General features: G+C 52.3%; 9 protein-coding genes across 9 annotated transcripts, besides 1 other annotated feature; 3 read left to right on the forward strand and 6 right to left on the reverse strand.

The window, feature by feature from the left end:
* Window positions 1-137: 137 nt before the first annotated feature.
* On the forward strand, window positions 138-2,229 carry NFIA_060170 (uncharacterized protein; the record flags this gene model as incomplete). The annotated part of the gene is made up of 3 exons (XM_001258557.1): window positions 138-478; window positions 608-938; window positions 1,006-2,229. 3 exons carry the CDS (start codon window positions 138-140, stop codon window positions 2,227-2,229), a joined length of 1,896 nt encoding a protein of 631 aa, XP_001258558.1.
* Window positions 2,230-2,581: 352 nt separating this feature from the next.
* On the forward strand, window positions 2,582-4,108 carry NFIA_060180 (FAD-binding oxidoreductase; the record flags this gene model as incomplete). Its single annotated transcript, XM_001258558.1, has 1 exon — window positions 2,582-4,108. One exon carries the CDS (start codon window positions 2,582-2,584, stop codon window positions 4,106-4,108), a length of 1,527 nt encoding a protein of 508 aa, XP_001258559.1.
* Window positions 4,109-4,344: 236 nt separating this feature from the next.
* Window positions 4,345-6,533, reverse strand: NFIA_060190 (putative 5'-nucleotidase; the record flags this gene model as incomplete). Its single annotated transcript, XM_001258559.1, has 4 exons — window positions 4,345-5,839; window positions 5,899-6,092; window positions 6,165-6,375; window positions 6,430-6,533. 4 exons carry the CDS (start codon window positions 6,531-6,533, stop codon window positions 4,345-4,347), a joined length of 2,004 nt encoding a protein of 667 aa, XP_001258560.1.
* Window positions 6,534-7,041: 508 nt separating this feature from the next.
* NFIA_060200 (uncharacterized protein) lies at window positions 7,042-9,021 on the reverse strand (the record flags this gene model as incomplete). Its single annotated transcript, XM_001258560.1, has 2 exons — window positions 7,042-8,926; window positions 8,987-9,021. 2 exons carry the CDS (start codon window positions 9,019-9,021, stop codon window positions 7,042-7,044), a joined length of 1,920 nt encoding a protein of 639 aa, XP_001258561.1.
* Window positions 9,022-9,531: 510 nt separating this feature from the next.
* Window positions 9,532-9,556: a microsatellite.
* Window positions 9,557-10,397: 841 nt separating this feature from the next.
* Window positions 10,398-14,289, reverse strand: NFIA_060210 (5-oxoprolinase; the record flags this gene model as incomplete). Its single annotated transcript, XM_001258561.1, has 2 exons — window positions 10,398-11,720; window positions 11,767-14,289. 2 exons carry the CDS (start codon window positions 14,287-14,289, stop codon window positions 10,398-10,400), a joined length of 3,846 nt encoding a protein of 1,281 aa, XP_001258562.1.
* Window positions 14,290-15,080: 791 nt separating this feature from the next.
* NFIA_060220 (FAD-binding oxidoreductase) lies at window positions 15,081-16,587 on the reverse strand (the record flags this gene model as incomplete). The annotated part of the gene is made up of 2 exons (XM_001258562.1): window positions 15,081-16,249; window positions 16,326-16,587. 2 exons carry the CDS (start codon window positions 16,585-16,587, stop codon window positions 15,081-15,083), a joined length of 1,431 nt encoding a protein of 476 aa, XP_001258563.1.
* A 699-nt stretch (window positions 16,588-17,286) lies between these two features.
* Window positions 17,287-19,673, reverse strand: NFIA_060230 (transcription factor domain-containing protein; the record flags this gene model as incomplete). Its single annotated transcript, XM_001258563.1, has 8 exons — window positions 17,287-17,747; window positions 17,801-18,172; window positions 18,223-18,307; window positions 18,388-18,463; window positions 18,511-18,635; window positions 18,688-19,196; window positions 19,246-19,429; window positions 19,470-19,673. The coding sequence occupies 8 exons, from the start codon at window positions 19,671-19,673 to the stop codon at window positions 17,287-17,289; spliced, it is 2,016 nt and encodes a 671-aa protein (XP_001258564.1).
* Window positions 19,674-20,617: 944 nt separating this feature from the next.
* NFIA_060240 (putative cytochrome P450 monooxygenase) lies at window positions 20,618-22,096 on the forward strand (the record flags this gene model as incomplete). The annotated part of the gene is made up of 3 exons (XM_001258564.1): window positions 20,618-20,883; window positions 20,957-21,950; window positions 21,998-22,096. The coding sequence occupies 3 exons, from the start codon at window positions 20,618-20,620 to the stop codon at window positions 22,094-22,096; spliced, it is 1,359 nt and encodes a 452-aa protein (XP_001258565.1).
* A 112-nt stretch (window positions 22,097-22,208) lies between these two features.
* NFIA_060250 (cupin domain-containing protein) lies at window positions 22,209-22,903 on the reverse strand (the record flags this gene model as incomplete). The annotated part of the gene is made up of 2 exons (XM_001258565.1): window positions 22,209-22,523; window positions 22,577-22,903. 2 exons carry the CDS (start codon window positions 22,901-22,903, stop codon window positions 22,209-22,211), a joined length of 642 nt encoding a protein of 213 aa, XP_001258566.1.
* Window positions 22,904-23,506: the final 603 nt, after the last annotated feature.

The raw sequence follows: 23,506 nt of genomic DNA on the forward strand, positions 1-23,506 counted from the left end.
CTCTTACCGATAATTATCTACTTTTCTCACAGTTCATACGACCGCTGAGCTCCCATGACCGCCAACAACTTGAAGCTATCCACCACCTTTCCGACGTAAACTATTCCTCCTATTGCCGCTTCTCGTGACTACCAACTATGACGGGCCAGGGCACTCCTGTATTAGATCGCTTCCTAGCAGGAATTGCTGATATCGTGAAAGAGCGCGATGGAGCCAAGCTCCAGGATTTCTTGCAGATCGAGCCTCCTCTCCCCGACGTGTACCGACAGATGGTGGACGAGCTGCGACAACAATACCCCAGCGGATCGCCAAAAGAAGGCAACTTGTTACGACGATGCGAAGAGGTTGTGCCACGCACTAGAGGAGCTAGCTCGTGGGCGGCCTTCCCTACATTCATGAAGCTATATTTCAGCTTCCTTCGCGATGTCAACGTCGACAACCTCCTCGAGACGTATAACCTACTCAAGGGACTTCTCAAGTAAGTCGCCGCCGTTTATTTCCCGCCTACACGATCTTCTTGTCTCGGGCTCGATCAACATCGAGTTTCTGACCGATATTTCCGCTTTGGTGACGCGATAACTGATTCGTACCTTTCTGAACCAAACAGCCAATGCGTCATAGCTCTCGGCGACAGTCAGATGGGTGTCATAGTGCTACCGACCGTCCTCTATTTGTCCAAAGTCCTTGCAAAGTTAGCAATGGGTCTGGACCGTCGGCCGGAATTGATTGCACACTTGTTGAGGCAGGAGGGTAGTTCGAACCAGGAAGAGAGCGTTGAGAAAGTCACCCTCGTGGAGCGGTCTGCAAACGTCGTCCGTGAAGCCTTCATCAAGTGCCTTACCGATCGTAGCGGCACTCCAGGGATTCATGGAAAGCCTGAGGGCAAGCGAGTGGGCATCTATCTTATGGCCAATCTGTGCTTGAAACTACTCTTTCAGGTATGCATTGATCCCCGGCATACAGTTCGTCGTTATCAATTACGTATCGACTGAAACAATCATACAGTGCGGCAAGCTGCGAAATGCGGAACAAATGTTTGCCAGCATCAGTGCCCAGTCACCGCCTCTGAAGTACTTCCCGGCTTCTCAGCGAGTCACTTATCTCTACTACCTCGGGCGATATTTGTTCTCCAACAATCTTTTCTATCCGGCGCAGATTGCGCTGCAAGCTGCCTACGACCAGTGTCACCGCCAGGCTATCAGCCAGAAACGCATGATTCTCACGTACCTTATCCCATGCAACATTATCATGGGCCGCTTCCCTTCCCTGCAGCTCTTGCAAAAAGCAGAATGCGAAGGACTCGCCGAGCGATTCATTCCGATTTGCCAATTGATCGTTCGTGGGGACTACATTGCCTTCCGAGAGCATCTGGCAGTGGACTCGCCGACGACTGAATGGTATGCAAAGCGAGGCATCTTGCTTCCTTTGCGGAATCGATGTGAGATCCTAGTATGGCGGTCATTAGCACGTAAGGTGTTTATTCATGCTGGCTTCCATGGGGATCCTCAAGGGCAATCCCAGCGCGGACCACCGCCCTATCTTTACTTGAGCAAGCTGGAAACAGCTGTGCGATGGCTGCAATCGCAACATACTCAGGCATCCCTCGGAGCTATCGGAGTTATACAACCCAGCAGAGCGCAGGACGCAAAGGCTGGTAGCAATAGCTCCGGGTCACAGATCGTCTTCAAAGTATTGGATCCGGACTTCACTGGAGTGAGTGGCGTGGACGCCGCTGAGCTGGAGTCTGCCGCTACCTTGCAATCCAAGTATGGGGATTATCTTGCTCCAGACGGATACTTTGATGCTCTGGGCCGATGGCAGGAGAATCCGACGGGCGCCCTGATCGACGGCGAAATAGATGCAGACTACAGTCAATTTGAGCTAGATCCGTACGCTCACCATCTAGATCAAGGACATGAAAAGCCAACACCTATGATGCGCGAGCTCGAGTCCATTCTTGCATCGCTCCTGACTCAAGGTCTGATGCGCGGATACCTTACGCACCGGAATCCTCGGTTTGCGATTCCCGGTGCCCGCCTTCGTGGTGCCTTGCCTACTGGCTTTCCAAATGTCTGGCAAACCATCTCTGCACGCGAAGGAGAAGATGATACTGTGCCTGGATGGGTGCAGCCCCCATCAGCGATGGCATCTCAGTTTGCTGCTGCTGCTGCCGGCGGCGGTGGAAGAGTCGTGAACCTGTCCGGTGCGCGCCCAGTTGGAGTTCAATGACGATTTGATAAGGATGGCTACGAGAAACACCAAGCAAGGAGCCGAAACACTGGAGAATTGCTGCAGAGCCCAGTGTGCGCGGTCGTTGTGATAGCCTCTGTCGGAAGGTTCAATGATCGCGTGTGTATTGCGCCTGCATTCCAAAATCATTATATTTTTTGAAACTCGCAATGTTTGAAACAACCGGTCGGCCGCGGAATGCGACTGTCGCCGACCTACCATGCGTTAGTCGAGCCACTACGGAGTAATTCGGTAGCCTAGTTGGTGTGGGTACAAGCTAGGACACTGTACTATTCCTCTACGTCACAACCCGCTCTCCCCGATTCCTGCAAAAGCCCCTGGTCATAACAGCATGGACGATCACAACAAGGCCGTAGCGACCATTGCAGGGCAGGTCAGAAAATTCCATAGTCGCCAACAACCTTTTCGCATCTATCATGGCTCGACGAATAGTACGCGGCAGTCTCAACATGAGCACGACAACACCATCAATACCGCTCATCTAAATCATGTTATACGCACCGACTGCGAAGCTCAAACCGTGCTGGTCGAACCCAATGTTCCTATGGACCACCTTGTTCAGTCCACTCTGGCTGCTGGCCTGGTCCCTCTTGTCGTGATGGAGTTCCCTGGTATCACCGTCGGGGGAGGATTTTCCGGGACATCCGGCGAAAGCAGCTCTTTTCGACACGGCTTCTTTGATGCCACAGTAAATTGGATTGAGATAGTCCTGCCAAACGGTGAGGTACGGATTGCGTCGAAGATCTCGGACCCCGACCTCTTCTGGGGCGCTGCGTCGGCATTCGGCACTCTGGGTGTCGTCACATTGCTGGAGGTACAGTGTCAACAGGCCAAACCTTTTGTCGAGCTGCAGTACCAGTCCACATCGTCCATGGCTCATGCCATGGACATCTTCCGCACAGCGGCTTCAGATCCTCAGATCGATTATCTCGATGGAATCGTCTTCGCCAGGGATCAGATTGTTGTGTGTATAGGGCGACTGACCGATTCTTTGCCTGCAAATGCCAAACCACAACGCTTCACCGGCGCTCGGGATCCGTGGTTTTATCTTCATGCACAGAAACGTACCAAGTCATTTTCCAGAAACCCAGACTACATCCCGTTGACTGACTACCATTTCCGCTATGATCGGGGCGGGTTCTGGGTTGCCCGGTACGCCTATTCGTACTTCCTAGTTCCATTCAACCGCATCACACGTTATATTCTGGACTATTTTATGCATACACGGGTGATGTACCACGCTCTCCACGAGAGCGGACACTCGAAGCGGTACATCATCCAAGACGTGGCGGTACCATATGCTGCAACAACCGAGTTCCTCGACTGGCTGGACCAGAAACAGAACTTTGGCGCATACCCGATCTGGCTGTGTCCCCTGCGGCATTCGGAGGGGCTGATGGCACGTTCTGATTCGAAGAATTCAATCCCGCCATCTACCGATCCAGAGGACGATGGGTACCTCATGAACTTTGGTCTGTGGGCCCCGTCTCCCTTCCACAGAAACACCGATCAATTCATCGCACAGAATCGCCGGCTGGAGGGCAAGGTGCGCGAACTCGGCGGAAAGAAGTGGTTGTATGCACATGCGTACTACACCGAAGATGAATTCTGGTCTATATACGACAAGAGGAAATACGACCAGCTGAGGGAGAGATATCATGCATCTTATCTGCCGGATCTGTATCAAAAGGTTCGTGTTAGGCTTGCGGCGTCCGAGGATGGTAATGGCAGGAAGGGTTGGGGGTCTATCCGGGACCTTGTGTGGAACCTCTGGCCTGTGAGTGGTTTGTACGGTGTCTACAAAGCCTGGAGGGGAGGGGATTACCTGCTCAAGACGAAGCAAAAGAGTAAGACTTGAGTCATCGAGCGGTGGCTGCTACGTTTCATGTTCTCATGTGACGTCGTTCATGAATATGGCTATGGGGGAAATGGAAAAGATATAATGTCAATGAACAAGTGCCAATACCAAGTATATCATCCATTGGTCATATATCGTAAGTCGTACTCTATTGTGCGTAGACAAGATGCAGCCATTGCTCGCAGAGCTCCAAAAAAATCCAACTTAACTCACGTATCGCGACTACGCAGTCGGCACTACTTCTCGATAACAATGCGCCCCTCAAGTCTGGGCGCAATGCCAGGCGTCCACGCCGGCGTGAACCCCTGAGCATCATCGGCCGTGTTGAGCGTCGTGGGCTCGAATCCAGCGGCCCGCATCCATTTCCGGACCGCCCGGCGCGCAAGCCGCAGCCGATGTTCTTCCTCGGCGGCGGAGCGGGCAGGCAGGGTGACGTAGTTCGTGGTCGGCTGCGGGGAGGTCAAGATCTCCGGGTCCGAATCCGAGTCCGAGTCCATGCTCGTGCCCTCCTCCTCCTCGCGGCCGTTGGCAGTCCCGTTGCCTTCGATCTCGGCGAACCGGCCGTAGTAATAGTGCTTTGTGCGTTTGAGATTCGGTCGCGAGAAGAAAGGCCGGCTGGGCACCTTCTCGGAGACGGGGGAGGGCTGCGCGGAGGCGGGCTTCAGCCAGCCCTCGCAGTGGAGGTTCTGGTGGACTTTTGCCCAGTGCCGTGATAGACTCTTGCTCCAGCGCTGCCACTTGCCCAGGATCCGGAGGCTGAGGAAGTACTGGCGGAGGATGGTGCTGATCATCACGCCGTTCTCTTCGTCGATGATCTCTTCCACCTCGCCTCCGGCGGACTGCACGAGAAGGGATGTGAACCCGTCCTTTCCGCGGGCCATGTAGCCTCTGGTTGCGAGGACATAGCTCCGTTCGAACTCGATCGGTTGTCCGCCTACCTTGGCCCAGTTGAGGCGCGAGCCAGGGGGTGCGGACGGGTTGTAGCTAAAGGAGATGTTCGATACCTGTGGGAAGCGTCCCTCGAGGGCGGGAAGCTGGCTCACTCCGTTTTCTAGAGCGTCCATAAGTGCGGAGCCCTTGATACGGAGCAAGACCACAGGGTCCTCGAAGGGGAAGCAGTTTAACAAATCCTTGAGCCGTAGCAGACCGGGTGGGTAGATCTGGTCACCGCGGATCGTCCCGCCGGCCATCATAGCGCAGTCGGCGGCATAGTAGAATCGCATGAGATCGCAGACGAAGTTGCCGAGATTGGACTCCTTCTGACGAACCGTGGAGAAGCGACCGTCGAGCGGACGGACAGTGTATCCGACCGGCTTTTCCAGCTTCGCCTTGAGACTCGAGGTCAACCGACCGACCAGGGCTACGGTGGCGGGATCTTCGGGAATCGTTCGAACCATATCGCGACGGACGATGTTGAAGTCCCATCCCGGTCCGTCGGTCTTGCGCCACGCCTCGATATAGCTCAGCTGTTTGAAGTCGGTGCCGGACCGCAAGATATGGGTGTTGTTGATCACCGCATGTCCGTAGAAATGATCATGGCCTCCTAAGATGAGATCTATCGTGCCAGGGGGAAGGTTCTGCGCCAGTTTATAGTCGTTCGGTTCTCGTTGGTGGGTGACGGCAACGATGAGATCCGCGCCCTGTTGGCGCAGCTTCGGTGCTAGCTCTAACGCGGTCTGTGTGGCGGATTTATAAATCAGGTCCGGAGGGAGGGAGTTGATGGTTCCTAGCCTGAAGATTGTCAATTATCTCCTGACACCATAGTACCATATTATCGCTCAAGAACCTACCATTCTCGCTCTCCCAGCCCAATAACGCCAACCTTGAGTCCGTTCGACGATGTCAGCATGACCGTCTTCTCGCAGTTGGCGATCGAGACGTCTGAGCCCAGCGCCGGGTCTAGAACATTGGCAAGCAGCCAGGGAAACCTGCACTGGCTACGCAGATGGCGAAACTGTGCGACACCGAAATCAAGATCGTGATTCTGTCCAACCCCGCCAGCATGTTAGCCACATTCCTGGTCTCCATCGACTCCTTGTGAAACATGTTCACATACCCCAACACAAGCTACATCCGTCCCTGCTTTGTTCAGGAACGGTACCATATGTCGCCCTTTGGTGACTGTGCTCTCGAGACTGGGGTTAAAGGCATCGCCGGAAAAGAAGGTGAGGACATCGGGGAGTCCAGTAAACTGCGGGTGAGAACGATAGTAGTTAATCACAGATTGGAATCTGGAGACACCGCCAACGGGTTCAGCGGAACCAGCTCTGGGACACGGTTAGTATTCACGAGATAGCCTGTCGGTGAGGGGTCAAGCGTACTCCACGTGGTAGACATCGTTGTAGTGAATCAGACGCAAATCAGGCGGGCCTGTTCTGTTGGAGGAATGTGTGATGGTGAGGCCATCTAGTTCGATTGGAGTCATCATTTATAGAATATAGCAATGTCAAGGACAAGAGGCGGGGAGAAGAGGAGTGGAAGAGGACCAGACAGCTAGCTGAATGAGCTCAAAGGCAAGACGGGTCCAGCTTGTGCTGCCTGAGGCATCACAGCTGCAAGGCACCTCCGGGACTAGCTTGCCACCACCAATTACAGCAGCTGGATCCGCGGGCGGATCTCCACAGTGCAATTTGCAGAGTAAACAAATGACGTACTACACGAGGATGATGTATATATCGAGAAGCGAGTCAAGTATACTGTAGAGAGCGAAGCTGACTATGGCAATTGATGGAAGCGGCGATGGCCATCGATTTTGTACAGCATTGTGAATGGGAGTATTACATGGCTGATGTCATACCATGATTTCCTGAACGCCTCGCCTGATACAAATCAAATAAACACATAAATAGTGACAAACCAACGTCCCGAGGTATCCTGATAGAAATTCAAAGTAAGAAAAGTAGAACCCAAAATAAGTGTCGAAACAAAGCCGATTATATCCTCCTTTCAGTAACCGTCCAACGTCTTCTGGTAGCAGCTTCCCGGTCCTTAGATGCCGGTGTGCTACCCCAGAGACCACGCTGGGAAAAGGTTCTCTGAGGCAGGTTGGACCATGCGGTTGAATCCTCAGGCTTCGATGCAGAACCGTTTGCCTGACCTGGACCGACGGCGTCAGAAGAAGTCGATCTCCGGTCGCCAAAGTTGGGTAGTATATCGTCGGCCGATTCGTGTATAACAGAGGCGGAGCCCCATAGACCAGTGGAGCCCTTTGGCGCTGTAGAGGGGCGCAAGAGGGACCAAGAACGTGACCCGACACCCGAATTCGGGGATGGACCGATCATGAATTGTCCCTGTGAAAGCGAGGGACGCGACGCAGGCCGATGACGATAAGAGGAGATCGAGGGAGTGACCGCGCTGTTAGGTGACGGCAAGCTGGAGGTGGATTGGATTGGATTCACGGTAGGACGTAGATGATCAGTCGAGGCCACAAGTCGTAAGCTGTAATCTTTCGTGAGTGGAGCGTCTTCTGCTGGCCCAGGGGACAAGAATCGCTCCCGAGCAGTGTCTGCCTCGGCTTGTTCGTCCGCATTGTCCTTGCGGACAGACAGAGTCAGGGAGGCTGTTTTGAAATCCAACAGCACAGGCTCTCCAGTCAGCGCCCCAACTAGGGCATTGCATCCTGCCCCGTGAGTAATCACGATGAGAATGATGTCGGTCGCGTCATCCTCATCAGCTGGCTGGTGTAGATCCCCGTGAATTCCAGGCTGTTGCGAATGTCGCCGCGGTCGGCCCGTCCCAGCACCTTGATCGTTATCGCGGTACCAGGCAAGCATTCGCTCAAAGCCAGCACGGAAGCGCGAATGCATGGCACTCCACTCTTCGCCGTACTCCCCTCCATTGCCCCAGTTCTGGGGCTCACGCATGCTGTCCCACTGGTAGTCAATCTTGACACAGGCGTTGCGGGCGTGCGTAACATATCCTACAGGGATCGGGTCGGAGGGCGAGATGGCGTAGCTCGGCGTGGGAGGCATGTACGCGCCGTCTGGAATCGGTGGAAGATCAGTGTTGATTTTGCCGAGGATTCTTCTAGCGCGAGGGGTTTCGGCGGACTTGAGACTGTCGTAGCTCCCTGCACGGGTGCGTTGGCCCGGAGTATAGGTGACACCCGAGGAAGGGCCAACACTGTTTACCGTTCCATCCACGCGAGCTGTGTCGGGGTTCGTGAAACCACCCCAGCCACCAGGGAAGTTGCCTGTACTCGGCTTGTTGGCCGTGTCTGCTTCAGGAACGACGTCGTCCCCGCGCCGAAGTAATTCGGCTTTGGCCGCAGCCACAAGCCTTTCCGACTTGGGGGGAGGGGTGATCTGGTCAAAGTAGTCTGGACTCAACCACTCTCCAAGAAATGCGTCCACGCGCAGAAGACACCGATGATTGTGGGGACCAGACATCGAAGGGGAAGGTGTGATCGGACTCGAGATAGACCCTCTTCGTGAGTCTGCAGCTGATCCCATAGAATATCCATTGGCCTGAGTGGAGTTGGAAGCGACGGCGGGGTGAACAATCTCGCTGTCCGTATAGTGCTGGCTGATCCCCGAGCTGACAGCGATGGCCGTCTGCACGCAACGAAGATATGGAGAAGTATGGATTATGAATCTGCGCTTCTTTTTGGGATTCGGGAGCGATGAGGGAAATTTCGGCTCGTCTGATAGTACGATGGACGAAACGGGGGGATGGTCGTCGAAGGATTGCAGTAGGTTGATGATTCGAGCTCCGAGCGCGCGGGACTGGAGCCATCCGCCATAGGAAAGGGGAGGATCATAGGGAGTCGGAGAGGTGAGATGCCAATTTTTGTCGGCAGCATCTAGTCGAGCGCCATGCCTGGAGTCAAGCTGTCAGCCGATCGTTGCTACATCAGAAGCTCATGAAGTTCGACCATACCTGGCTATAACGATGGCTGCGGGGAGTTTCCCCATGGCAGGCAAGACGTTCAAGGGAACTTTCAGATAATAATAAGACGGATGAAGAAGAGGGGAAAACAGAGAAAGAGAGTTCTTCTGGTTGTCAAAATACCAGTCAAGGGAGGGGGAGCTCTCCAGTTGTTCGTGTGAAGGTCCGGCGGGGTAAATGTGACTGGTGATGCCTGGTCAAGCCATCAGATCAGAGCATTGCTTTTGTTTTCTGTTGCAGATGTAAGACAACATGATCATGAGGATATAGCTATAGAATGAAGAGCAATATTAGTTTATCCGACCGTCATCCATAAGGTGCTAGTACCCTGTACCTAGTAATAGCAGATGTCGTGGAAAACCTCTATTTCTTTTTCCATTTTTTTTTTTACCTTACCCCAGCTTTATCAAAAACAAACTAACATTAATTAGTCAATAATTCATCTAACTAATTTGTGTCATTTTGCATGACAGGTCACAGGCAGATGCTCAGACAGGATGGGATCTTCTTGCAGAAAAGGTGCCATCTCCGGGGGTAGCCATAAGCCATAAGCCATAAGCCACCACGATCACGAACATGTGATTCTGCTTATGTAAAACAGGAATGAAATCGCCGATTTAAGGAGTAACAGTCTGTAGAAGAGGAGAACTGTGTGTCTGTGACCTTGCCGAATATGTCTGACTATTAGAAAGGTAGACTATCTATCTATGGTGTATGTTCTGTTCTACTTCCTCTCAATGAAGTGAAACAGATCCAACGAATATCAATAACCATTGTACAACTGGGGTTAAGGAACACTACTCAGTACGGAGTAGATCCTTTGTGCTGCCTCAGGCACCCATCGAGTCATCAATTATTCTTTCTCCACCAGGGGGCAGGGGCTATAAAATGTCGCAATATGGAACAAATCAGATAAGAATACACCATATTAACAGACCACACTAGCTTCCACTAGTACTCCGTATTCGGCACTTACGAACGCCTTGCAGCATACTTGTTTAGGGTCATGCGAGGAATCCTTAGCGACAGTTCCGAGTTCAAATCTCCTCGAGGCTCGCTATTATTATTATTTCCAAACTGAACTAGTGTTTATCCCTTTGACAGAGGAGCACGTTCCTTTAGTTATTAACCCACCTGATCACGTTGTGCTTTGGCTTTGTTTCATAATCCTTCGGGTGTTGTGGCTGTCTGATGGGATACATCCTTGTAGATGTGATGCTTCACCACTGTTAGTCTTAGCAGGAGTTCCATCGTTTGCTGGAGGAAGATTCTCGGATTTGGTATGACTAGTCTGTAATAGATGGAGAAGGATAGACGAATAGCCTCAATTGAAATCATACATTCCTATATTCGTCGTAAACAATATAACAGTACCTGCGCCATATACAAGAAATGCTCATGCTCATGCTTGTGCAGCCCCCCATCCACCACCACCAGCAGTCATAATTACAAATCGGTCATGGGTGTCCACAGACACGGTATTCTTTCCCCCAATATTCACCTGGCGCTCCACCCCCGTCTCCTTATCTGTGGTAACCCACAGATTCATTCCCGGCTGCGCATCCTCTCCGCCCTCCAGACCATACGGACGATGCACCCGTCGCTCCGAGAGGATCGAGCACTGCATCGGCGCGAGGAACTCAATCTCGCGAACCACGCCGTCCCCACCGGGATGCAGCCCCTTGCCGCCCGATCCCGGCCGCAGGCTAAACTGCCTCAGCAGCGTCGGGTACCGCTTCTCCAGGATCTCTGGGTCCGTGATACGCGTGTTGGTCATGTGCACGTGCACCCCGGACTCGCCGTCCCAGGTTGGCCCCGCGCCGCTGCCTCCCGCGATGGTCTCGTAGTACCCGAAGCCTGGGAGGGTCTCGCCGGTAGTCGGGTCGGTGCGCGCATTCGTGCCGAACGTGAGGTTGTTGCAGCAGCCCTGGGAGGCGGCGCAGGCGCGGAACGCCTTGAGCACGACGTCGGTGATGCGCTGCGAGGTGACGACGTTGCCGCCGACGACGGCGGCGGTCTTGGTCGGGGAGAGGATGCTGGGCGATGGGACGTGGATGTCGATCGGGGCCAGACAGCCTTGGTTGAGCGGCACGTCGGCGTTGATCATGCAGCGCAGGCAATAGATAATTGCCGAGTGGGTGATGGCGATCGGGGCGTTCCAGCCGCCGTAGACCTCCGGGCCGGTGCCGGCGAAGTCGAAGACGGCCGAGCCGTCCGAGCCATCGATGGTGACCTTCAGCTTGATCGGGGTGCCGTCGTCCATGTAGTCGATTGCTTCCAGGGGTTGACCGCCGAACTTCTTGTGGAGTCCCTTGAGGAGGTCGCGGACGGCCCTCTCGGCCGTGTGCTGGATGGCGTACATGTACTTCTGGACGGTCTCGACGCCGTACTCGGCGAAAAGAGCCTGGATCAGAGAGATACCGCGCGCGTTGGCAGCAATCTGCGCTTTCAGATCCGAGATGTTGTCGCTGACACACCGTGCGCCCGAGCATCCTTCGTACTGAGCGGGGCCGTCAACCAGAAGCTCCATGATGCGTTTTTCGTCGAAGACGCCGTTGCTGACGATCTTGTCGCCCTCAATAGCAGCTCCTTCTTGCCACAACTCGGTGGATTTGGGAGGCATCGATCCAGGAAGTATGCCTCCAATGTCCGCGTGATGGCCGCGAGACGCCACGTAGAACATGATCTCAGTGCCACCGGGGCGGTCAAAGACGGGCGTAATAACCTAATGGTGTCAGTAAATAAAATAGCAAATGGATAGTAGAGCGTACCGTGATGTCTGGCAAGTGAGTTCCACCACAGCTAGGGTGGTTGGCAACGAGGACGTCGCCGTCTTTCAGATTTCCCAACCACTTCTGGTGCTGGTACCGGACAGCAAACTGCATTGAGCCGAGATGAACAGGGACATGAGGCGCATTCGCTACTAGCCCTCCATCAGGGGAGAACAGAGCGCAGGAAAAGTCCAGACGCTCCTTGATGTTGGTCGACACCGAGGTCTTCTGAAGTGTCCGGCCCATCTGCTCCGCAATGGACATGAAACGATGACCGAAAATGCTGAGCCGGATGGGATCGATGTTAGAGGACTCGTCGCTGGCAGCAGACGCGTCGGTCTTGGTATCCTTGAGATCAATCACGACGCACGTCTCCAGGACGCTTGCAACAGCGCTGGGTACGACAACAATGGTCTGTGTCTTGTCGATGATGATGGCAGGTCCATGCACGCGAGTGCTCTTCTCGAGCTTATCGAGCAGATAAACTGGGGTATCGATGCGGCTAGAGTGGCCATCAAAGTACGCCTTGGTGGCATTATCAGGCGGGCGACTGACGTCTTTCAGAGACGCCTCCTTCAGCTGGACGAGTGGACTCTTTTCCGTGCGTACTTTGGAAGAGGCGGTCGTACGCACGCGGATGTCATCAACGAGGACTGCTCGCTCCGAGTTGAAGCCGAATTCTCGGCGATGACGCTCTCGGAATTGGTCGAGGAAACCAGAGTCTTCCTCCGGCTTCAAGATCATCAGGCTGGTGTCCGACCCTTCATATCGCATGTTGAGGTACAGTTCATGATGGACCTGATCGTCACGGAAGCCTTGTGTCACCATCTCCTCGGTAGCAGCTTGGGTCATGGCGTCAAATCGTCTCTGCAGCGTCGACTGCGAGGCGTGGTAGTCAGCAGAGACCGGCTCCTGAGACTCCTTGACGACTTCAGCCAAGGCCAGACCGTAAGCGGACAGGACGGAGGAGTATTTGTGAATGATGATGCGGGAGATTCCAAGGGATGCGGCAACGGAACAGGCGTGCTGACCACCGGCACCACCAAAGCAAGCCAGATGATGGGAAGCAGTTTCGTATCCGCGAGCCTCGGTCAGATTGCGAATAGGGCGAGCCATGGACTCATCCGCCACCTTCAAGAAACCCAACGCGATCTCTTCCGCCGTGTACTCGGACTGGCCCTTTTCTCTCCTTTCGGCGTTGATCTTGTCCGTCAGTTCGTTGAACAGCTTCGTAGTAACTTCAAGGTCGAGTGGTTGGTCCTCGTTCGGACCAAAGATGTGTGGGAAGTATTCCGGCAGCAGGCGACCGAGGAACAGATTGGCGTCGGTCACAGTCAGAGGGCCACCCTTGCGATAACAAGCGGGACCGGGGTGGGCCGAAGCAGATTCGGGACCGACGTAGAACAGGCCGTTCCGCCAGGTGAGGATGGAGCCTCCACCGGCTGCCACGGTGTTGATGTCGAGTTGAGGAGATTGAATCAGAACGCCAGCAACCTTGGATCCGAACACATGCTCCAGATGGCCGGCAAAGCGCGAAACGTCTGTGGATGTCCCGCCCATGTCGAAACCAATGACGGGAATCTTCTCAGTGGGATCATAGCTGGTGGCTGCGAAACCGACCACACCAGCCGCCGGACCAGACAGAATCGCCTTCAGCCCGCTGAAGCGACGAAAGTCAACCAGGCCACCGTCGGATTGCATAAATTCGAATCGACACTCTCGCTGCTGTTCCAGACCCCCTTCGAAGGCGGCAGAGATGGAATCGATGTACGTTTTGATGACGGGGGTGAGGTAGGCATCGGCTGCGGCCGACATCCCTCGAGGCACGACCTTGATCATGGGTTGTAACTTGGAAGACAGTGTGACGGAGAAGCCCATGCTCTCGGCCAGCTCGCCGATCAGGCGCTCATGCTCTGGATATGCGTATGAATGAACGAGCGCCACGGACAATGACTGATACCCTTGCTCCTTCAGTCTCTGCAGCTCCACTCGAACGGCCTCGAGATCCAACTCCTGGACCACACGAAACTTCTCGCCGGTAACACCTTCGACAATGCGGGCGCCGGGGAAGCAGTCCTTGTCAGCAGACGGGTGGCAGGGCACGACACGCTCATTAACCTCTACCACGCTTTCTGGCAAGACGCCAGGCCTGGCCATCGTCAAGTCAAAAATGTTGGGACGCGATTGATCGCCAATCTTCAGGAGATCTCGGAAGCCTTTCGTTGTGAAGAGCACGGATCGCGCACCTTTCCTTTCGAGCAAGGCATTTGTGGCAACTGTCGTCCCCATTCGTAAACTGCGGATGCGGTCTAGCTTCAATGGCTGTCCTCGAGGGTGAGGCTCGCCAGTTACAAGCTCGAGGATCTGACGGACACCTTCCGTGGGGGCATCCTCATAGTGACCGGGATCAACCGAAAGCAGCTTGAGAATGATATCTGGACGACCAGGTACGATGGCATGGACATCGGTGAAAGTACCACCACGGTCGATGGAAATAGTGATCTTCCCTGATTCTTCCTCCATCTTGTTTGTGTATGTGTGCGGAGATGATGTAAGAACGTGGAGAGGATGGAGGGGGAAATAAGTATAGTATGCTACGTGAACGAGGGGTATCACCAATTTATAATATGCCACTCCAGAGTCTGGATAACACTAAGCTCGTTCGCTCTCCGACTTAAAGGGCCGAAAGAGACCATCACTGATAACGACATCACATCACTGGTGGTTCAAGCGCCGATCTGACTGGTTCTCCGCCTGCTGGGCCCCATTCTTCGCACTGTATTGTCCGTGCCGGCGATGCGGGCGCATTCGACGAGATCACGTGTCGGCCCGATGGTCGGCGCGTCGGGAGCAGCGGTCCGATGCTGCCGGTCATTGGCAATAGGAGAAGAATATTGAGGATATTGAGATTCACTTTGAAGATTATGGCGATCGACGAGATTAAAAAGATGCCAGTGATTTAGTGGGGAGGTTCTATTGTCCTGCTGAAGGCGTATCTTGCACAAACTTGCGGTGTGGGATCAATGCTCAGATGATGTCTTATATGATGGAGTTTGTAGGTAAATATATATTGAATGCCTGATGTAGTAATCTAGTAATAGCCTAATATATCTCTAGCTTATAACTATAAGAGTATCTAAGTTGCTCACCTCATTAAAGTATTCAATATTTCCATATTAGGAAGATGGATGGCTACCTAAGACCTAGTGGGAAGGATAGGACCCAGGACGTGCTGTAAGAAGAGGGGGACCATCAACTGGCGCCCACACTGGTATGAAGCATATAACACTATACAAAATGCAACCTGTGCCATCTCAGGAGACAACCATAACGCCCTGTGGATTGTGGAAGATGTCTTTTGGATCCAATTCACCCTTCAGCTCTTCCAATCTTGGAAGGTTGCTACGCCAGTACGCCTGCTGGGCGTTGGGCATTCTGGGATCGGGACATCCAAGATATGCGTGACCTGCGCTCTCTGGCACTGCCTTAGCCAGAACATCGTACAGACCATCCGCGAAACCATATGTGGTCTGCGAGACTGGACCAAGCGGGTTAATCATGAAGATTTGAACCCAGAAAAGCACATCGCGGTGGCCGTATGCTGTGGCATCTTCAGGCACCTTGTTGATAGCTCCACCCTCCAGGCTGAGGGTAACAAACCAGGACACGGTTCCGGGGTTGTTCTCGTGGATATAACTGAAGAAGTCGTCAATTGCGGAATCAGGGATCAGTGCGCGAGGTGCAAATCCTAGGGACTTGGCATAAAACCAGGTCGGGGTGTTTCCAACCAGTCTTAGAATGACATCTTCCAGTCCGTGACCGACCATTCCCAACCAATCCGTCAGAACTAGCACAGTGCCGGGCTCGCTGGTCGGAAACCTTTCCTCCAGGCCCAAGGCGTCGTACTCCTCTTTCGAGCCAAAGTAAATACCTTCGAGTATGATCTGGCCGTCAAAGATGTTCATGTTGGAGTAGAACTTCCAGGTGAGGTCTTCCTGAGCTATGAATGCCTGCCAATCTTTGACGAGCTTTGCCTTCTCAGCAGCGGTCCCCAGATTGAACGTAAACGAATATTGGACGGCTAAGCCGGGCGCCTCTTCTGTGCGCACTTTGAATTCCGTGACTATCCCAAAGCTGGCAGCAGCACCTTTGACGGCGAAGAAAATATCCTGGTTCTGAGTATCCGACGCACGCACAATACTCGAGTTTGCTAGCACGACCTCGACTTCCTCAACGTGGTCCAGCGCCAGACCCCACTGGCGCGCCGTCGGACCCAATCCGCCCATTGTCAGGTGGCCGCCTGTCCGAATGGTCGGACAGATACCGTGCGCCATTGCTCGATGGCCCGCATTGTACAGCCCGGTGTCGAGGTCGCCTAGCGTGATTCCGGGTCCGATGGTCGCGGTATAGGTCGACTCATCCATGGAGAATTGGTTGAAGTGCTTCATTTCGACCACGATGGCCCCGTCTTCTCCTCCAAGGCCTAGAACAGAGACGAGTTAGCGGACTTGATGTCGGAGGCTGAAAACTACTATTGTAATCACTCATGTCATACATACCATAATTGCCGAAACTGTGTCCTCCACTGCGAGCCTGCACCTTGTAGCCATATTCAGCGGCGCATTTCACCACCGCAGCTATCTCATCCGCTGATTGAGGATATGTGACTGCCGCCGGAGTGACCGGGATATTCAAGTTGTATGGCTCGACTGCGGTAGCCTGGTACAACAGCTGATCTTGGAAAGCGACATGAGCATGATTCCCTCCAACGGCGGATAGTAAACAGTCACGCCCAGCGGCAATACTGGTGGTATTGCCCATGATGCAAGGCCGGAGTCAAAGTCGTACTGCACGGCATTGCGAAAAAGACCCATGGTCCCACGCGCTACTGGGCCCCTTTTTGTACCTGCAGTCGGGTTGCGCAGGATGTGCATGTCTAGCTCTTAAGCTCCTGACTAACTAGATGACTAGTACTGAAGATCCCCATAAGCTAAATGGGAACGGGCTTAGCTTTCCCCCAGGGCCCACTAGGAATTACACCTAGAATCCCCCAGTTAGCAGAAACGAGGATATGAAGGATCAGAAGCATGAGCCTGTTAGTGCAGGAATGACATGAGATAATAGTACTACGATAGCAGTAACCTCATCAGACAGAGAAATTATCGCTTGAATGCAAGTAGGCTAAACTAGTCCTCAGTATCTTGATGGCTAGCCATGTGGGTATCGACTCGTGTTGTTGATCATTATAAACACTAATCCGTAAACACCCTAATGACTTTTGTGCACTAGTACTATGATTAGATAGGATAGGTCAGGAACCAGTGCACAGTGCGCTGATATTTTGCATTAGTACGGAGTACTGGTAAGGTACTTATCAACGATCTCCACTTATTTGTGCTGTGTTGGGGGCTGATCCTATGCCAAGACTTGATACGTATATTTGAAAGAGCCATCACCAAAATCGCCGAATATTTATTGCGCGATATCTCGATAGAGCAGTCCTAGTTGCCGAACGATTGATCACTCTTGCCTTCTTAGAGTATTCTCAATCCAGTCAGTGTCCATATCAATATCGATCTGACCAAGGACCTCTTCCCACAATCCTGGGTCGTCATTGATATCAAGATTGAAGGTGATATGCTGCTGGGATGGCCAGTCTGAGGGACCGACCCTTGTATCTTCCCCTATACCGATGGTCTGAGGGGGACTACGCTGCTGACTGCTGGTAGGTGTCACGGGAGCATTGAAATCAACCCGTCCCTGAGCCACTTGGTTGGATCCAATGGAGGCCTGAAGTTCTAGCAGCAAGGAGTGGCGAGACCCCAGGTAGGTATTCCCGCGATCAGCCATACTACGCAACAGATTCAGTGCCATATCCATTGTTCTGGCATTTGTCTCATTGTGCGGAAAGGCCGCATTGACCATGACCAGCAGTAGAGCGGCAGAGAAGATGTATTCGCCATCCAAGTAGCCGTAGGTTGCTATGGTTCACAATGAGCATCAAGTTCGGGTCGAGAAGGAAGATAGAACGTACCGACTAGATTATGCCTGGCTGCAGCATCCATGATGAGCGTCGTGGCTCGAGCTGCGGTGATGCAGCTCTCAATGACGGCAACTGTATTTTGCGACAAGCCTTCTTTCCAGTCATTTGCGGCAGGCCCTCCAGTCTCTGCGTCCAGGCGTCTCTGGATTACATAGAACACCAGAGGTCTGGCAGTCATGTTGATGCACGAATAAAAGTGAAGAAATATGGAGACTGATTCGCGATTGATATGCGTATCTAGTGTTGTAAAATCAATGCGTAAGCGATCTGGCACTTGTCGGAGCCAGTCAGAGAGGTCATTTGTAATGCTCTGTACGGATGCCAGCAGATTAGACCCGGATCGTGGTTTCTTGCGGTAGATCTCTATATCGCATGTCAGCATGGTATTGAAGAGTCTAGTTTGAGGAACTCGCCTTCTCCAATTCTGCCTAGAATGCGAGACAGTCTGGTGTAATGAGTGAGAACGACGGACGGCCACGGAGCTGATGCAGAACCGCCCTGCCAATAATTAGCAAAGAGTGATTGATTGAATGATGAAAAACAAAACAACTTAAAGAATAAAGTTTGAGGAGTCATACTTCAGGTATCGGCCACAATGTCCCAATATCTTCATCCTGGATAGTGATTGGATTCCCGGACTTGACAGAAAGTAACCTGCACCATGTTAGCATGCCGTTCCGAGAAGATGCATGTCGCAGTACCTGTCTAGACTGTACACAGACCACCAGGCTCGTCGTCGTCGATAGCGATCTGCATCACTGACATCCGGATGCGATACCTCCTGGTGAAGCCCTAAAGAGATAGCCATGCGAAGCGCGAGGCCAATCTGCAATTCATGTCAGCGGGCCATCAAAGGTCATTATAAAATGGATGCTTACGTATAGAAAAGCAGCATCCCGCCGGTTCAGATTCTGCATGTAATAAGCGACATAGCACAGGACCTCGACAAAGAATATCGAGCCTTCCTCATGAATGTCTGGCAGAAAACGCAAGGCATGCTTAAAGTACTTGAAGCCAGGTGGGCCATCGTCTCCTGACCACTGGTTCACTGAATACATCAGCCCGTAGGCAATGACAAGCAGGACTTGGCAATAAACGAGACATGACTCTCGGTTCGAGAAGTCAGGAGGGTGATGATAGACGGCATTGAGTCGTTCTTCGAAGTCCTCAGGCTGTATCAGGGAAAAGATAGTTCCAATGTAGGCATACTGCACCCAGAACAATCGCTTCGCGAATTCGAATGGTGGCATCTGCGGGAGAGTCCGATTGACGGAACGGTGCAGAGACAGAGGATCATCGTACAGAGGGCGTACGTCCCATGCGAGATTGGATGATGAAGGATGCAGTCGCTTGGCTAGCGCGACCGCCGCAGCAGGGCCAACATAGTCTGAGAGTGGTTAGCTGATATCGTGGATGATGCAATCTATTGGACATACGATGTTCTCCGGATCGGTTTAAGAAAAGATTATCCGTTCCATTATACCACCAGTCATCTCGACTAGGCGGAGTGCTCTCACTCGCGTTGCTATAGGGAGTGGGCTGGCTTGGTGTGGAGTGCGATGACAGAGGGGGAAGACTGTGGTCCGATCCTTGCCTTGCAGCTCTAGCTTGCGATTGAAGCTGACGCAGGTAGCTGTTTCAGTACCACTGCGGTTAGCACCTTGCGCCTTCCAGCTGATTGCTCCTTTATATCTCCGCTCATCTCCTGGTCCGCGTAGTTTGGCTCACCTTTCAGATACCGACACACGTTTCTCAGCTTCAGAATACACACATATTTGTCCCGCATCCTCACATGCAGCACAGGGATACGGTGGGGTGCCAGCGCATCGGGTCTTTCTGCCCCGACATCGATTGCATCTGCCATAGTCGTCAGCAGGTCTCTGCAGACCGTCTGGTGATCATCACGCACGCTATAACGGAACGCGTATTTCCCGACCTGTCTATTGATCGGTTCTGCAATCCGCTTCGAGCTTTGCCGTGCGCCATGGGGAAGTATTGGTGGCGGTCAAAGACAGAACATAATTATACTGACTGCCTCCTGCCGTTGGGAGATCGGAAAAACTGGCTTCCAATAGACTTGATCCTGTTCGATTGTCCTTTCCTTCCCAGCACGGGGCATCAACAGCCCAGTAAGTGAGCTCAAGGACTTGATTATCTATGCGACTGAGGTTGACGACGACTATGCGATGTTTGCCGAACACCGTCTAACGACCCCACGATGCTCCCTTCTCCGGATCGGCTCTTTTCAACAGTTTTATCTCGTTGGACACTTACACTGCTGACCTTGTGGCTGAGATTCTGCTCGTATTTGGCAAACCTTGCAGATATTTTCTTTTTCTCATGAATCAATGAGATCTTCTCCAGATTCCCCGGATTAACCTGATGGCTGCTTTGTGGTGTCACGCAGCTGGTAGTTGATAAGCCGTCGGCCCGATGGAGAATGGGGCGCAACCAATCCAGTTGAGCCTTGAGATGGACATGACTTAACCCACTGAACAATCAGATAAGACCAAAAGGAAAACCTGACCAATTACGCAGTACCTAGGCTTACCAGTGCTGCTGGGGACCTTCAAGGCTTCAGGAATTTCAGTAATTGAGACTGGTCGCCTGGGGAAAAAAGTGAGCGACTGGCCTTTCCCCGGTTCTTTTTCTCGGTTCGGGACATCGCGGTTAAAAAAGGGGATGTAGTGTGCTGTCATGGTGAGTTGTTTCTTCGACCTCCAAAGCCGGTTCTCTACTGATTTCTTCGAAGGAGAACAAAGTTCACAGGCATAATTCAAGCTCCATTTCGAAATATGTCCCAGATAAATGGCTGTGTTTGCGGCTTTACTATTGCTTCTCTGCGTATTCGGCGGCATCCTGTGGAACTATACGCGGCTAAACACAATCCCCGGCCCGTTGCTTGCAGGTCTATCTGATATTTGGTCGCAGTGTCTCAAGTCGTCACCACGATATGCTTATCGTTTGCAGCGTCTTCATCGCAAATATGGCGAGGTGGTTCGCATAGGGCCGAAGACGGTCAGCGTCACTGACCCCTCCAACATTTTCTGGCTGGATGCCGCCTGTCCACAAAGGTCGAAGGTATTCATCACTTCCTTTTCAAGCAGATGGATTACAAGCTGAGATTTAGAAGTCGTTTCTTGATAGCTATGTGGATGAACCAGAAGGAGCGACTGTCAATTCTCAGCTCAAAAGCAATCATCGTGTTTACCTAGACGAACAGACAGACGATGGACCTCAACATAATGATAAAAAGGACCTGGTTCTCGACTTTCTCAAAGCCATCCGAAAACAACGTACCATGAAACTGACTGTGTTCCGAGATTTCGCGACGGACATTGTTGGACGCATGTTTGTGGGCGACCTTGAGGATGACCGAGCAGCACCCATGCGTACTGGGTCAAACCAAATGGATAGATGCCGATTTACAACATCCCTGGACCATATTATGTTCAAGAATCCAGTTGCTAAGCTAAAGCGGAAACGCAACAAGAGCCTAAGATGGGTTTCCTGCGCAGTCACCCATTCCCGGTGGGACGATGCGTCTATCTTCGAGGTCTTGCCGGAGACGGGCAGAAAAACATTTTTGCAGGCAGAAACCCGTGAATATGGTGGTCCGTACGCCTCTCTGATTGTAAAAGGAGCGGACTGCATGGTTGCCGCATTTGTTTCAGTGTTTCGCCATTTGTTAAAGTGCCCTACGGCTATGTCTCAGCTCCAGCACGAGGTAGACAACGCATTTCGCAACCTGACTTTATCCGATATTCTTCAGCAAGAGACTGAGTTACACGCCCTATCATTCCTGGATGCTGTCATAAAGGAATCGATGCGACTTGCCTTGAGATTTGATTATCTAAGAGATGTCCCTGCGGGTGGTCTAGCAGTCTTGGGACATTATCTTCCTGAAGGAACGGTCGTTCAGTTTCATTCAGAGGCTTTAAGAAATAATCGTACCATCTTCGGAGAAGACGTCTCTGATTTTCGGCCTCAAAGATGGCTACAGGCAGACTTGGATCAATGGCAACGGAAACAGATGGAAGCATTGTTGTTTCTGCGACCGAATATGCCAAATTCTGCAAAAGCTCGAGCGGCTTGGCTAGAATTGAAGCGAGCTGCTGCCCTGATCATCTTGAAGTTTGATGTAAGCGCAGTCGGCAGTCTTGCAGAAGTCAAACTAATATATCTTAGTTGCGTCCTCTCAACTATGAGGAAGTGTTCATCCAGGATGCCGTCTCTCGAGAGCAAGAATACGAGATCTTGGTTAACTTTACTCCTAGAATGCATTAAATTGACACATGCAATAAATAAACAATTGATCAGACATCATTAAATAAGTTGCCGCCTGGAACACGAAGACGAGACTACAGGCGACACGTGCCCGAGGTAGTTCTATAGACACTCATTCCCCCTTCACCAGCCCCAGCTTCTCATTTTCGGCCTTGCCTCGCTGACTCCATTCCGGGGCCTCATCCTCGCCCTTTTCTTCCTGTGCATCTCCTTCTGCCTTTGTTTGATGCATAGTACTCGGATAATGCTCGGCAGGCGCATAGATTGTCACCACTTCCAAGGGGACATCGCCGATGTTAAGGAATTGATGCTGGGTACCGGCGGGAACGATGACCACATCGCCCTCCTTGATCTCCTGCTCCTTTCCAGCGACGATGGCCTTTCCCCTGCCGTGTGTGAAGATGAGCGTCTGATCGACAGTGTGGATCTAATGGTCATTAGATTTCACCGAGCCATCAAAGATTGAATGCAAAGACGGACCTCATCCCCGATCTCTCCCTTCACTGGTACTTCCATAGCAACAAATTGGGAGTACAAGCCTGTATGTAGAACCTTGCGGAACACCCCAAACTTCCGATTGGGCGACATCACACCAGGAAGATAGACCATTCCGTTCTTGGGTGGCTTATCAGCCGTATTGCCGTTGAATTTGTCAAAATTGGACATTTTTCCGACGCTGTGGTGGAAGCCTTGGTGAGGGTACTTCTTGCAGTAGATGCTAGATGGAATGGGCACTGGGTTTAGGCCAGAGTGAGTTGCGCGAATAATACCAAATTGTCGCCGAAGCAAACTCAGTCCTCGATGCATTTTATAGTATTCAGCGCTCGTGAGAGATTGGATGTCATCCTTGACTCTGGCTTATCTTATACACGGCGTCTAGACTGTTGACAAATTCGGCCGACCAGGCCGAGGCAATGGTGACGTAAGGAGTAGATTTCTTGATGCGTTCATCTGCACCTACAAACAGGAACCGATCCGATGATGCATATCTGATCTTTAATCGATGATCGAACGATCTGATTGCTTGATAGCTAGCCCTGCGTTTATTGCGTCAGTGAACGTGGTGATGGATGTCTAGATCTTCGAATTTCGGCATAAGATCTTCCCCAGGACGCATAAGTTGCTCTATATCTGCAACATTCCTCGTGTCAATTCCCTCTAATTTCTTCTCAAGCTTTTCCCGCATCCAGCAGGAAAAATATTCAACGCTTCTGCGATTTCTCCTGGACTCAGAGCTGGATAGCTTATAAACGTCGCCGTCTTTATCAACATCCATCCCGAGGTGGGAGCAGCCCAAGGGGTCTTCTGTAAGGAGCTCAGGGCGGATAATAATATAGATTTATCTGCGCAGGTGGATCCATATCCCTTCTTCCTGAAGTAAGACTGTTATTACTCTAGCTATACTATAAA

Source organism: Aspergillus fischeri, genomic scaffold, assembly GCF_000149645.3.
Source record: "Aspergillus fischeri NRRL 181 1099437636266 genomic scaffold, whole genome shotgun sequence".
In the NCBI taxonomy this organism is placed as follows: domain Eukaryota; kingdom Fungi; phylum Ascomycota; class Eurotiomycetes; order Eurotiales; family Aspergillaceae; genus Aspergillus; species Aspergillus fischeri.